Raw genomic sequence first — 14,626 nt, 5'->3', positions numbered from 1 at the left:
TGAGGGTGGGCATGTGAATAGGAGGAGTTTGGAGGGATATGGGCTAGGTGCTGGCAGGTGGGACTAGATTAATTTCGGATATCTGGCCGGCGTGGGCAAGTGGGACTAAAGGGTGTCTTTCTGTGCTGTACAACTCTATGACTCTGTGATTCTAAGTGCATGTAATAATGATTCACCTGGATGATCAGCAGCAGCTCGGTGTAGATCGTGTACAACAGCCTCAGCACGCCAGCATTACTCTCTGTAGGACAGATGTTTTATTGAAGTGCTGTGCTCACAAGGCAAGTTGTAAAACCCTTCAGGAATGACGATTTCTACCACTGGCCACAGCATTGCGTCCGTTTCATTTTAGGAAGGATGCAAAAGCTTCCACTGTAGTAGACTGCGCGACGCGAGGGAGGAGTAAAGGTGGGGACAGAAGAGGCCATTCAGCCCCCTTTGGCCTGTCCCACCATTCAGCCCATTGAGCCTGTTCCATCGTTCATGGCCGACCTGTAGCCGAACTGCATGGACCCACCTTTAGACGGTATTCCTTAATGTCTGTGCTCAACAATGATATGGAGGAGGCGATGCTGGACAGGGGTGGACAGAGCCAAAAGTCACGCAACACCAGGTTATAGCCCGTCAGGTTTATTAGAAATTGCGAGCTTTCAGAACACTGTTCCTTCCTCGGGGGAACTCACCTGACTCAGCAGCAGTGCTCCGAAAGCTCACAATTTCATATAAACCTGTCGGACTATAACCTGGTGTCCTGTCACTTCCAACATAAAGGTACCTCTCCCGGTCTTAAAATTGATAACTGATTCAGCATCTACCACTGCTCCATAGAATCCCTACAGTGTGGAGACAGGCCCTTCAGCCCAACACGTTCACACCAATCACACAGACCCTACCCTATACTTACCTCTGACTAATGTACCTAACCTGCACATCCCTGAACACTATGGGACAATTTAGCATGACCAATCCACCCTAACCTGCACATCCCTGGGCATTATGGGACAATTTAGCATGGCCAATCCACCCTAACCTGCACATCCCTGGGCACTACGGGACAATTTAGCATGGCCAATCCACCCTAACCTGCACATCCCTGGGCACTACGGGACAATTTAGCATGGCCAATCCACCCTAACCTGCACATCTCTGGGCTCTATGGGACAATTTAGCATGGCCAATCCACCCTAACCTGCACATCCCTGGGCACAGTGGGACAATTTAGCATGGCCAATCCACCCTAACCTACACATCCCTGGGCACTATGGGACAATTTAGCATGGCCAATCCACCCTAACCTACACATCCCTGGGCACTACGGGACAATTTAGCATGGCCAATCCACCCTAACCTACACATCTCTGGGCACTACGGGACAATTTAGCATGGCCAATCCACCCTAACCTACACATCCCTGGGCACTACGGGACAATTTAGCATGGCCAATCCACCCTAACCTGCACATCCCTGGGGCACTGTGGGACAATTTAGCATGGCCAACCCACCCTAACCTGCACATCCCTGGGCACTATGGGACAATTTAGCGTGGCCAATCCACCCTAACCAGCATATCCCTGGGCACTATGGGACAATTTAGCATGGCCAATCCACCCTAACCTGCACATCCCTGGGCACTATGGGACAATTTAGCATGGCCAATCCACCCTAACCAGCATATCCCTGGGCACTATGGGACAATTTAGCATGGCCAATCCACCCTAACCTGCACATCCCTGGGCACCATGGGGCAATTTAGCATGGCCAATCCACCCTAACCAGCATATCCCTGGGCACTATGGGACAATTTAGCATGGCCAATCCACCCTAACCTGCATATCATTGTATTGTGGGAAGAAGCCAGAGCACCTGGAAGAGACCACGCAGACATGGTGGGAGAATTTGCCAACTCCACACACAGTCACCCCTTGGCGGGAATTGAACCCATGTCCCTGGCACAGTGAGGCAGCAGTGCTAACCACTGAGTCACCGTGCCAATTGTAGAACATGATTCTCCACATCGATTAGCCAAGTGCTTTCTGGCATCAGTCTGGCCCTAATTCTCAGACTATGTCCCTGATTTCGAGAATCCCCAACCCATTTCTCTTCAATGTCTTTTCCTGTTTGTATCAGGTCCACCTTAACCTTCTAAATTCTAGAGAAAATAATGCCCAATTTATATAATCTCTTCTCATGACTTAACCTTCGGACGACATATCTTTGTGGTCGGAGTTTATTGACCTGTTCAGTCTCACAGCTCTCGTCCAGCAAGCCCAGTGCCATAACTGCTCCTTCTTTGGATTCGTCCCCAAAGCAGTTTCTATGCACCTCCTACTTCTGCGAACAAAACATGAGAAAACCTCTATTTGTCTTACGGTGGCTTGCACAGCTGCCTCACAGCACCAGGGACCTGGGTTCGATTCCAGCCTCGGGCGACTGTCTGTGTGGAGTTTGCATGTTCTCCCACCGCGTCAGCGTGATTTCCTCTGGGTGCACCGGTTTCCTCCCACAGTCCAAACATGTGCAGGCTAGGGTGGATTGGCCATGCTACATTGTCCCGTAGTGTCCAGGGATGTGCAGGTTAGGGTGGATTGGCCATGCTAAATTGTCCCGTAGAGTCCAGGGATGTGCAGGTTAGGGTGGATTGGCCATGCTACATTGTCCCGTAGTGTCCAGGGATGTGCAGGTTAGGGTGGATTGGCCATGCTAAATTGTCCCGTCGAGTCCAGGGATGTGCAGGCTAGGGTGGATGGGCCATGCTAAATTGTCCCACAGTGCCCAGGGATGTGCAGGTTAGGGTGGATTGGCCATGCTAAATTGTCCCATAGTGCCCAGGGATGTGCAGGTTAGGGTGGATTGGCCATGCTAAATTGTCCCATAGTGCCCAGGGATGTGCAGGTTAGGGTGGGTTGGCCGTGCTAAATTGTCCCATAGTGCCCAGGGATGTGCAGGTTAGGGTGGATTGGCCATGTTAAATTGTCCCATAGTGCCCAGGGATGTGTAGGTTAGGGTGGATTGGTCATGCTAAATTGTCCCGTAGTGCCCAGGGATGTGCAGGTTAGGGTGGATTGGTCATGCTAAATTGTCCCATAGTGCCCAGGGATGTGCAGGTTAGGGTGGATTGGTCATGCTAAATTGTCCCATAGTGCCCAGGGTTGTACAGGTTAGGGTGGATTGGCCATGCTAAATTGTCCTATAGTGCCCAGGGATGTGCAGGTTAGGGTGGATTGGCCATGCTAAATTGTCCCATAGTGCCCAGGGATGTGCAGGTTAGGGTGGATTGGCCATGCTAAATTGTCCCATAGTGCCCAGGGATGTGCAGGTTAGGGTGGATTGGCCATGCTAAATTGTCCCGTAGTGCCCAGGGATGTGCAGGTTAGGGTGGATTGGCCATGCTAAATTGTCCCATAGTGCCCAGGGATGTGCAGGTTAGGGTGGATTGGCCATGCTAAATTGTCCCGTAGTGCCCAGGGATGTGCAGGTTAGGGTGGATTGGCCATGCTAAATTGTCCTACAGTGCCCAGGATTGTACAGGTTAGGAACATTAGTCAGGGGTAAAGATAGGGGAATGGGTCTGGCAGGGTTGGGGGAAGGTGTGACGATTGCTCACCCTCACCTCTTTGTGTTCCTTGTCCAGTGACTCCGCCAGACTACCAGCCTCCTGGCTTTAAGGAGGGCACCCTGGATAACATGATGTTCGAGGGGGAGCCCGTCTTCCTGAGCGTGGGCGAGGTGGCCACCCCCTTCCACATCCTGCGGGTGAAGGTCACCACGGACAGCGATCGCATGGGGCAGCTAGACCGGGAGCCGCGGGAGGAGGAGGAGGAGGACGGCCCCACTGCCCGGACTGTGGAATCCGATCCAAACGAGCAAGTGGAAATTAATGTGAGAGGCCGTCCGGCTCTGTCGTTACCTTCCCCTCAGGGGGTGGGAGGTCTCCAGGAGCTGGGGTTTCAGTCAGATACCTCAGCTTACATCCCGAATTTGGGAGTCTGTGCCATGTCTGGTATCGAAGGTCCCAGACATGACGAGTGGAGACCAGGACAGCGCAGGGACCCTCCGGCCCACGGTGTTGTGACGTCAAATTAAACTAATCCCTTCTGCCTGCCCTCGGTCCGTATCCCTCCGTTCCTTGCAAATTGATGGGCTTATCCAAAAGTCCCTTAAATGACCCGTCTTGTGTGTGTACATTCCTTGCTGATCTGAAAACCCCTTAAACGCTCCAATTGTCCCTGTCTCCAACACCACCCCTCGCACGGCCTTCCAGACTCCTATCACTCTCTGTGCAAAAAACCAACCTGCCCCTTCCATCTCCTTGGAACCTCCCCCCTCCCACCTTAAATGCATGCCCCTGGTATTAGACATTTCAGCTCTGGGAAGAGTATTCTGTCAACCTTATCCATGCATAATTTTACAGACTTCTGTCGACTCTCCCCACATCCCCCCCTCCCCCAGAGAAAGCAACCTGAGTTTATCTAGCCACTCCTTATAACTGGTGCGCTCTAATCCAGGCAGCATCCTGGTAAACCTCTTCAGCACCCTCTCCAAAGCCTCCACATCCTGCCTGTAATGTGGGAACCAGAATTGAACACAATTCTGACGAACATTAGCTCATCTGAGACACTGCTGGCTCCATAGTATCACTTCTAACGGGGTCCCTTTCACCTATCACATGGGTCAAGGGGCCAAATGGCCTCTTCCTGTCCCAATGAACTGATAATCCTTCTCTTCCGTTCCTTTCTCCCACTTGTGTATTCAGCCTCCTCCTTCAGTGCTGCTCTGCTATTCGCCTGGACCGCTCCCCACCACCCCCTACCCCCTCCCCCTCCCCCCACTCTCTGTGGGAGTAAGAACCCCATTCATGACCCCCCACTCCCCGTGGGAGCGAGTCCCCCATTCTCCCCCACCACATTCTCCGTGGGAGCGAGTCCCCCCCGTGTCTCCCATCATCCTTGGGAGCATGTCCTCAAATCTGCCTGCTTCCCACTGGAGCACCCGGAGGAATCCCACACGGACACCGGGGGAGGGGTGGGCATCGTGTAAACCCCACGCAGATGGTGACCCGAGGGTGGGATCGAACCCGGGTCGGTGGCGCCGCAGTGCGAACCACCCAGCCACCGTAATTGTTCATGTTTGATGTCGTTCAGCCACGCGGTGCACCCCGCTCGGATGTGGCCATTTTCTCTCCATTTAACAGCGTTCCTCTTCTGTCCCGATCGCAGGATTGTTTGCCAGCGGAAAGCCCCACCACCTCCCAGCTGATTGTTCCCGTGAACGATAACGCCGAAGCGCAAAACACAGGTGGGTCCACGTCCCTGAAGCGAGCGGCGAGCTTTAATTGTGTACGTCCTTCCCCAATCCCCCCCCCACCCCGGGCAGTGATTACTCAGACACTTTCTCGCTGTGTTTGCAGAGGCGAGGGCATTGCCCGAGGCTGAGGAGACGGTGGACAAGCCAAGCCCCGGGAATACCAGCCCTGCTTCGGCGGTAAGTGTCGTTCCTTCTGGACCCAAGGGGCCAGCTCGAGGAACGCGCTCTCTCTGCCCTCCTGTTCCTGCTCTCCTAACCGCTCCTCTTCTCCTGGACTGCTGCTTCAGCACAGTTACAGCAATGTCAGGTCCTCCGCCCCAGCTTCACGAAGCCCCTTGCAGTCGAAATGCCGAATCAAGAGTCAGTGAGGCCCCGTCCCTGACTTGGCACCGCGTCTGATGAGGGTCCCGTGTGGAGTTTGCACATTCTCCCCGTGTCAGTGCGGGTTTGCAAGAGAACAGAATGGAATATCCTTTCTTGCCAACGTGTAGTCGAGTACAGGAGGAAATTGAAAAGTTTGCCCCTATTGGCGTCGTCTTAGCTACAAATATCTCAGAGCAAATCCTGGATATAAAAGGGAATACAAGAAACATTACGTACAGTGTCTAAGGAGTAACTGAGATGTGAGATAGTTAGAACATAGTTGCAAGGACTGGGTGACTCGCTTTTCCTGTCTTGGATCTCCGGGACTCGTTTCCCCTCACGCTGCTCCCAGACGTGCTTTCCCAGTTAGGGATCTCCGGGACTCGTTTCCCCTCGCGCTGCTCCAGGACTCAATTTTCCTGTCACGAATCTCTGGGACTCGTTTCCCCTCGCGCTGCTCCCGGACTCACTTTTCCTGTTACAGACCTCTGGGACTCGTTTCCCCTCGCGCTGCTCCAGGGCTCGTTTTTCCTGTTACGGATCTCCGGGACTCGTTTCCCCTCGCGCTGCTCCAGGGCTCGTTTTTCCTGTTACGGATCTCCGGGACTCGTTTCCCCTCGCGCTGCTCCGGGACTCGTTTTTCCTGTTGTGGATCTCCGGGACTCGTTTCCCCTCGCGCTGCTCCAGGACTCGTTTTTCCTGTTACGGATCTCCGGGACTCGTTTCCCCTCGCGCTGCTCCAGGACTCGCTTTTCCTGTTGTGGATCTCCGGGACTCGTTTCCCCTCGCGCTGCTCCAGGACTCGTTTTTCCTGTTGTGGATCTCCGGGACTCGTTTCCCCTCGCGATGCTCCCGGACTCACTTTTCCTGTCACGGATCTCCGGGATTCGTTTCCCCTCGCGATGCTCCAGGACTCGTTTTTCCTGTTGTGGATCTCCGGGACTCGTTTCCCCTCGCGCTGCTTCCGGACTTACTTTTCCTGTCAAGGATCTCCGGGACTCGTTTCCCCTCGCGCTGCTCCAGGACTTCCTTTTCCTGTTGTGGATCTCCGGGACTCGTTTCCCCTCGCGCTGCTCCAGGACTCCCTTTTCCTGTTGTGGATCTCTGGGACTCGTTTCCCCTCGCGCTGCTCCAGGACTCGTTTTTCCTGTTACAGATCTCTGGGACTCATTTCCCCTCGTGCTGCTTCCGGACTTACTTTTCCTGTCACGGATGTCCGGGACTCGTTTCCCCTCGCGCTGCTCTGGGACTCGTTTTTCCTGTTACGGATCTCCGGGACTCGTTTCCCCTCGCGCTGCTCCGGGACTCGTTTTTCCTGTTACGGATCTCCGGGACTCGTTTCCCCTCACACTGCTCCAGGACTCGCTTTTCCTGTTATGGACAATTTAGCATTCCATCCAGACCCACCTCTCGACCCCTCCATTTCTCATGGCCAATCCACCCTAACCTGCACATCCCGGGGCACTATGGGACAATTTAGCATGGCCAATCCACCCTAACCTGCACATCCCTGGGCATTATGGGACAATTTAGCATGGTCAACCCTCCCTAACCTACTCCTCTTTGTATGGCGGGAGGAAACCGGCCCCCCCTGGAGGAAATCCACAAAGACATGGGGCGGGAGAAGGTGTCAACTCCACTCAGTCTGGCCTCCCCGCTGTAATCGATCTCTCAGATTGTATGACACTGGATATGGTTAACTAACAAGGAGACATATGTGATGGTATTGTTTAAACGTGTCCCCAGATCACCACCCTTGCAAATCAGCAAACAACTAGATGGGTGTGTAAGAAGATGTGCTTCCCTGTAGCAACAGTTGATAAGTAACAGGTATAAAATATCGTGTTGTGTTAAGTACTTGGTTGGAGTTCATGTCATTGCCAGTTCTTCTGTTTTTGTTTTGTAACTGGGGTGTAAGAGTAAAGTATGCTTTGGTTAAAGCTTCATAGTTAGACCAATCAAGTCACCTAGAGTCGTACAGCACTGATACAGACCCTTCGGTCCAACCCGTCCATAACCTCAAATTAAACTAGCCCTACTCCTGGCCCATATCCCTCCAAAATTTTCCTATTCATGTAATTCTCCAAACATCTTTTAAATGTTATAACTGTACTCGCGTCCTGCTCATTTCACACTCTGTGTGAAAATTTTGCCCCTTAGTCTTGAAATGCCCCCCCATCCTTGGGAAAGCACAACTCCCTATTAACTCTATCGATATATCTCATTAATTTATAAACTTCGAATAACGTCGCCTCTCTACCTCCTACGCTCCAATGGAAGAAAAGTTCCAACCTTTCTCTATAAGTCCGGGTAACATCTCCTCTGAACCGTCTCCAGTTTAATAATATCCTTCCTATCGCAGGGTGACCAGAACTGGCCTCAGTAATATCCTCAACATGACCTGCCAACCCCTCTACTCCTAAGCAGTGAAGGCAAGTGTGCTCAATGTCTTTTTAACTCAAGCCCTCCAGTCCTGGCAACATCCTGGTAATTATCTTCTGAACCCTCTCCTGTAAACAGGGCGACCGGAACTGGACACAGTTCTCCAGACGAAGCCTCACCAATGTCCTGTACAACCCCAACATGACCTTCCAGCTCCTACACTCCAGGGCCTGAGCGATGAAGGCAATCGTGCCAAACACCTTCTTAACCGCGCCCCCCCGCCCCCTTCTTGTATACGTGACGCAAACTTCAAAGGATTATATAACTGCACCCCTAGGTCCCTCTGTTCTACAGCACTACCCAGAACTTTACCATTAATTGTATATCTGGAACACAATACATTTAAATGAGATATAAGTTAGGGTCGGGGCTGCTTCCTTAGTGGGGTGGGGGGGTGGGGTTGATCCGTTACAGTAAGGGTGTGTTAATTGGGCCCATCCAAAAAGATCATAGTTTATTGACGGTGGAGTCACAGGTTCTACAGGACAGTGCAGAAGCCGTTTGGCGTACTGGTCCCTATTGGTCAGAGCATTGGAGAAAGTGAGAGCTGCAGATGCTGTGAGTATCAGAGTCGGGCGCATGACGCTGTAAAAAGCACAGAGCCAGTCAGGCAGCCTCTGAGGAGCGATGTTTCGATCATAAGCTCTTTGTTGGGAAGTTGGTTGCTTCATCCGAGTAAAGGTGTTGGGCGGTCATCTTGTGCCTTCACAGGACATTGGTTCGGCTACTTTTGGAAAACTGCGTTCAGTTCTGCACAAAAGATGTTGTTGAACTTGAAATGGGTCAGGAAGGATGTTGCCGGGGTTGGACGGTTCAAACTGGGGCTATTTTACCTGGAACGTTACGGAAGAGCACTATCATTGGTTCGGAATCAGTTTTACGTATTGCTGCACACTTTGTGGAAATATTATGTGTAGTTTCTTTGACTTTGTACAATTTTCTCTCTCTCTCTCATTTGAAGTGATATTTTAAAAGAATTCAAAATGTCTCTGCTTTTTCCGGTGTTGGCAGATGGAAAATTTGGTGAACCAGACCTCGGATATGAAACTATCGGGGAGGCGAACCCGGAGCGGGAGGCTGTTCGAAATCAAGTCGGTGAGTGTCTGAAGGACCGTGCCTCAGAACGTCTTCAAAACTCAGCTGCTGGGTGTTGGCATCCACACCGCTGTTAAAGTCAGGGAGTTATGTGTGTGTGAGAGAGGGTGTGTGTGAGTGTGTGTGTGAGAGAAAAAGTGTGTGTGTGAGAAAGTGTGTAAGAGAGAGTGTGAGAGTGTGTTGTGTGTGTGCTGTGAGAGAAAGTCAGGAAGTCAGTGTGTGTGTGTGTAAGAGACAGACTGTGTGAAAGAGTATGTGTGTGTGTGTGTGAGAGAGTGTATGTGCATGTGAGAGTGTGTGTGAGAAAGTGTGTGTGCACGCGCGCGCATGTGTGTGTGTAAAAGAGAGTGTGTGAGAGAGTGTGTGTGTTGTGTGTGTAAGAGAGTGTGTGTTGTGTGTATAAGAGAGTGTGTGAGAGTGTGTGTTGTGTGCATTTGCACGTGAGTGAGTGTATGTGTGTGTAAGAGAGAGACTGTGTGAGAGTGTGTGTGAAAGAATGTGTGTGTCTGTGAGAGTGTGTGAGAGAGAGAGTGCACGTGTGTGGGTGAGAGAGATTGAGTGAGTTTGTGTCTGTGTGTTGGTCAGTATGGAGAGAGTGTGTTGTGAGAGTGAGAGTGTGTGATAGAGAGTGCGAGAGAGAGTGAGTTTGTATGTGAGTGAGTGTGTGTGTGTGTAAGAGTGTGTGTATGAGTGAGACTGTGTGTCTGTGAGAGAGAGGGGGGCTCAGAGTGGGACTTGCAGAGGGTGGTGATTCTGTATGCCTGCTGCTATTGAGTTCACAGATGGTAGCGATTGTGGGTTTGGAAGGTGCTATCAGAGGACACTTGACGAGTTATACAGTCATACAGCATGAAACAAACCCTTCGGCCCAACTTATCCATGCCGACCACAGCCCCATTTGCCAGCACTTGGCCCATCTCCCTCCAAACTGCAAATGTGTTGCTGGTCAAAGCACAGCAGGTTAGGCAGCATCTCAGGAGTAGAGAATTCGACGTTTCGAGCATAAGCCCTTCATCCTGATGAAGGGCTTATGCTCGAAACGTCGAATTCTCTATTCCTGAGATGCTGCCTAACCTGCTGTGCTTTGACCAGCAACACATTTGCAGCTGTGATCTCCAGCATCTGCAGACCTCATTTTTTACCCATCTCCCTCCAAACCCTTCCTATCCATGTCCCCATCCAGATGCCTTTTAAATGCTGTCATTGTACCAGCCTCCACCACTTCCTCTGGCAGCTCATTCCACACACGTACCACCCTCGACGTGAAAAGGTCCCTTTTAAATCTTTCCCCTCTCACCCTAAACCTGTGCCCCTCTAGTTCTGGATCCAGCACCCCAGGGAAAAGACTTTGTCTATTTACCCGATCCATGCCCCTCATGATTTTATAAACCTCTCTAAAGTCACCCCTCAGCCTCCGACGCTCCAGGGAAAGTATCCCCAGCCTATTCAGCCTCTCCCTGTAGCTCAAACCCTGGCAAGGTCTTTTCTGCAGCGTTTCAAGTTTGACAACATCCCTCCTGCAGGCCGGAGACCAGAACTGTACACAGTATTCCAAATGTGGCCGAACCAATAGGAGTCAGCTAGTCTCGACATGCTAGCTTCCTTTCTCTCCAGCTCTGTGATCTCCAGCACTTTATGTTTTCAGTGACCTAAGCAATGTCCTGTACAGCTGCAACATGTGCAGGTTAGGGTGGATTGGCCATGCTAAATTGTCCCGTAGTGCCCATGGATGTGCAGGTTAGGGTGGATTGGCCATGATAAATTGTCCCGTAGTGCCCATGGATGTGCAGGTTAGGGTGGATTGGCCATGCTAAATTGTCCCATAGTGCCCAGGGATGTGCAGGTTAGGGTGGATTGGCCATGCTAAATTGTCCCATAGGGCCCAGGGATGTGCAGGTTAGGGTGGATTGGCCATGCTAAATAGTCCCATAGTGCCCAGGGATGTGCAGGTTCGGGTAGATTGGCCATGCTAAATTGTCCCGTAGTGCCCCAGGGATGTGCAGGTTAGGGTGGATTGGCCATGCTAAATTGTCCCGTAGTGCCCCAGGGATGTGCAGGTTAGGGTGGATTGGCCATGCTAAATTGTCCCGTAGTGCCCCAGGGATGTGCAGGTTAGGGTGGATTGGCCATGATAAGTTTCCCATAGTGCCCAGGGATGTGCAGGTTAGGGTGGATTGGCCATGATAAGTTTCCCATAGTGCCCCGGGATGTGCAGGTTAGGGTGGATTGGCCATGCTAAATTGTCCCATAGTGCCCCGGGATGTGCAGGTTAGGGTGGATTGGCCATGCTAAATTGTCCCATAGTGCCCCGGGATGTGCAGGTTAGGGTGGATTGGCCATGATAAGTTTCCCATAGTGCCCCGGGATGTGCAGGTTAGAGTGGGTTAGTGTGGGGTAAATATTTTGTCGGAGAAATGGTTTGGGTGGGTTACTTTTCAGAGGGTTGGTGTGGACCTGTTGTGCTGAAGGGCCTGTTTCCACACCGTAGGGATTGTATGGTTCTCTGACCGTTTCCGCGGTAACCCGCTTTTCCGAATCATTTGAAGGAGAGTGCGGCCCCGGTGGGTAGTGAAGACAAGAACCGGTGCAAGAGCTCCCAGAGAAAGGCAGCTGGCAAGAAGAGAAACTGCTCAGAACCCGATAAACCCGTGAGTTTGTTTATTTTATTATTTTACTTTATTATTTTTCATTGACAGGATGTGGGGTTTGCTGACTCGGCCTGCAGTTATTGCCCCGGACGGTGGGGCAGTTAAGAGTCAGCCATGTTGTTGTGGGTCCAGAGTCACCAGAGGTTGGCAGATTCCTTCCCCCAAATGAGAACTGGTGAACCGCATGGGCTTTCCTCATAAGCGGTCCACAGTTGCTATCAGGGTCTGACTTCCAGGCTTTACGTGAGTTCAGATAACGCTGTGTGCCGTGGTGGGATTTGAACCTGGGACCCCAGGACAGCCACAACTGAGTGATAATCCCGCTGGGCCATTGCCTGCCTGGAGGAGCTGCTGTGTTCACATGTGGCTTCAGGGAGCTCCTCTCCGGCTCTGACCGGATCTGCTTCCAGTGACATGGGAACGTCGATTATCCCAGATTATCCGAACGTGTTCGCAAGGCCCCGATGCTCGACTGAACTGTGTTATCCGAACATTCGATTATCCAAAGATTCAATGATCCTAACATTCGATGATCCAAACCTTCGATGATCCGAACATTCGATTATCCGAACATTCGATATTCCGAACCTTCGATGATCCGAACATTCGATGTACCGAACCTTCGATGATCCAAACATTCGATGATCCGACCATACCGTTATCCGAACCTTCGATTATCCGAACCTTCGATTATCCGAACATTCGATGATCTGGACAAAATATACCCTGTCTGTGTCGTTCGGACAATCGAGGTTTCTCTGTGAGGTCCCCCAGCCTCACCTGTGACTTCCGGCTCCGTTTCGCTCCCTCCTATTGGAATTCCAGCTCTGACTCACCTCTCAGGAGATGGAGTCAGCAGCGGCAACCCCGTTGGTCCTGCCCTGGATTCCGCGGCCTTTCCTGTTTTTTTTTATTGGCACATCCCTGGGCACTACGGGACAATTTAGCATGGCCAATCCACCCTAACCTGCACATCCCTGGTCACTACGGGACAATTTAGCATGGCCAATCCACCCTAACCTGCACATCCCTGGTCACTACGGGACAATTTAGCATGGCCAATCCACCCTAACCTGTACATCCCTGGGCACTATGGGACAATTTAGCATGGCCAACCCACCCTAACCTGCACATCCCTGGGCACTATGGGACAATTTAGCATGGCCAATCCACCCTAACCTGCACATCTTTGGACTGTGGGAGGAAACCGGAGCACCCGGAGGAGACCCACACAGACACAGGGGGGAGAATGTGCAAACCCCACGCGGATAGTCGTGCTAAGGTTGGGATCGAACCTGGGTCCCTGGTGCTGTGAGGCAGCAGTGCTAATCACTGCGGATTGGCAAATCCTGCGTTCTGTAACTTTCGGGGAATTTGTAAGTCCCCTGCTCGGGGAATTTGTAAGTCGATGTGGGTTGGCCGGGGTGGGAGTGGGGGTGGTGAGCGTCTCGAATCCTCTCTAACGCTCCTCCGTTCCCCCCTCCCCCACTAGGTTTTCCAGTTCGAGGTTCCTTGCAGCCAGGACGAAGTCTTCACCCGGAAACGCAAGAAGTTCAGCGAGCCAAAGGAGCGATTCCGTTGAGGGCGATAAGTCGCAGGTGGGTGCGGTGACCAGGCCTGGTGCATCGCCTCGCCACTCACCACCCCGTCTGTCAGTACTGTTTCTCCTGTTGTGGTCCGTACAAACAGAAGCCCATTTTGAGAGATTTCCACTTCTCTGATCCCGGAGCTCCCTCCCTGAGATCATACGGACATCCGGGTCCTGGAAGTGGGCAACCTGGAGGGCACCAGACTTTTCGGAGATCGTTCAGCCGCTTCCCCTCCCTGCTGACACTGTTCACACCCATCGTGGGAAAGGTCACCATCTTCCCACCTTTGTCCTTTCATGATTTTCCAGTCGAATTGAGTGCCACGGGACAGACGCATTGTCATATGGTGAACTTGACAGGAATGATGGCATAGAATGTTGGACACTGACACACACACACACTCACACCTACACACAGACGCACACTCTCTCTCACACAGACACACACACACACACAGATACACTCACACACAGACACACACACACAGATACACTCACACACAGACACACACACAGATACACTCACACACACACACACAGATACACTCACACACACACACACACACACAGAGATACACACACTTACAGACACACACACACACACTCTCACAAACACACACTCTCACACACAGACACACACACAGATACACACTCACACACACAGATACACAGACACACACACAGATACACTCGCAGACACACAGATACACACACAGACACTTTCACAAACACATACTGACACACACACACACACACACACCGACACACACACTCTCTCACAAACTCTCACAAACACACACATACACACACACACACACACATACACACACAGACACACACAGACACACACACAGATACAGACTGACACACACTCTCACAAACACACACTCACACACAGACACACACTGACACACACTATCACGCACACACTCTCACACAGACACACACACATAGACACAGACAGACACACACACACACAGACACTCACACATACACGCACTCACACACACAGACACAGACAGACACACACTTGCGCGCGTGCGCGCGCACACACGCACACACACAATTACACAGACACGGGCAAACAGACACACACACACACGCAGACACACACACAGACACTCATGCACACACAGACACAGACACACACACACTCTCAAACTCACACATACAAAAACACACGCAA

The 14,626-nt window shown here is 51.7% G+C and overlaps 1 protein-coding gene across 1 annotated transcript in view; it reads left to right on the top strand.

Moving 5' to 3' along the window:
- Window positions 1-13,434, top strand: part of LOC132805540 (HORMA domain-containing protein 1-like) — a 47,649-nt gene extending 34,215 nt beyond the window's left edge. Inside the window, exons 8-13 of the mRNA XM_060820650.1 lie at window positions 3,632-4,068; window positions 5,217-5,295; window positions 5,408-5,481; window positions 9,121-9,204; window positions 11,751-11,852; window positions 13,345-13,434. Of these exons, the coding sequence (XP_060676633.1) occupies window positions 3,632-4,068; window positions 5,217-5,295; window positions 5,408-5,481; window positions 9,121-9,204; window positions 11,751-11,852; window positions 13,345-13,434 (866 nt within the window). The remainder of the gene's footprint in view (window positions 1-3,631; window positions 4,069-5,216; window positions 5,296-5,407; window positions 5,482-9,120; window positions 9,205-11,750; window positions 11,853-13,344) is intronic.
- Window positions 13,435-14,626: the final 1,192 nt, after the last annotated feature.

The sequence above is a fragment of the Hemiscyllium ocellatum genome, chromosome 50 (genome assembly GCF_020745735.1).
Source record: "Hemiscyllium ocellatum isolate sHemOce1 chromosome 50, sHemOce1.pat.X.cur, whole genome shotgun sequence".
In the NCBI taxonomy this organism is placed as follows: Eukaryota; Metazoa; Chordata; class Chondrichthyes; order Orectolobiformes; family Hemiscylliidae; genus Hemiscyllium; species Hemiscyllium ocellatum.
The sequence above is the reverse complement of the archived record's forward strand: the minus strand, read 5'-3'. Positions and strand labels throughout refer to the sequence as shown.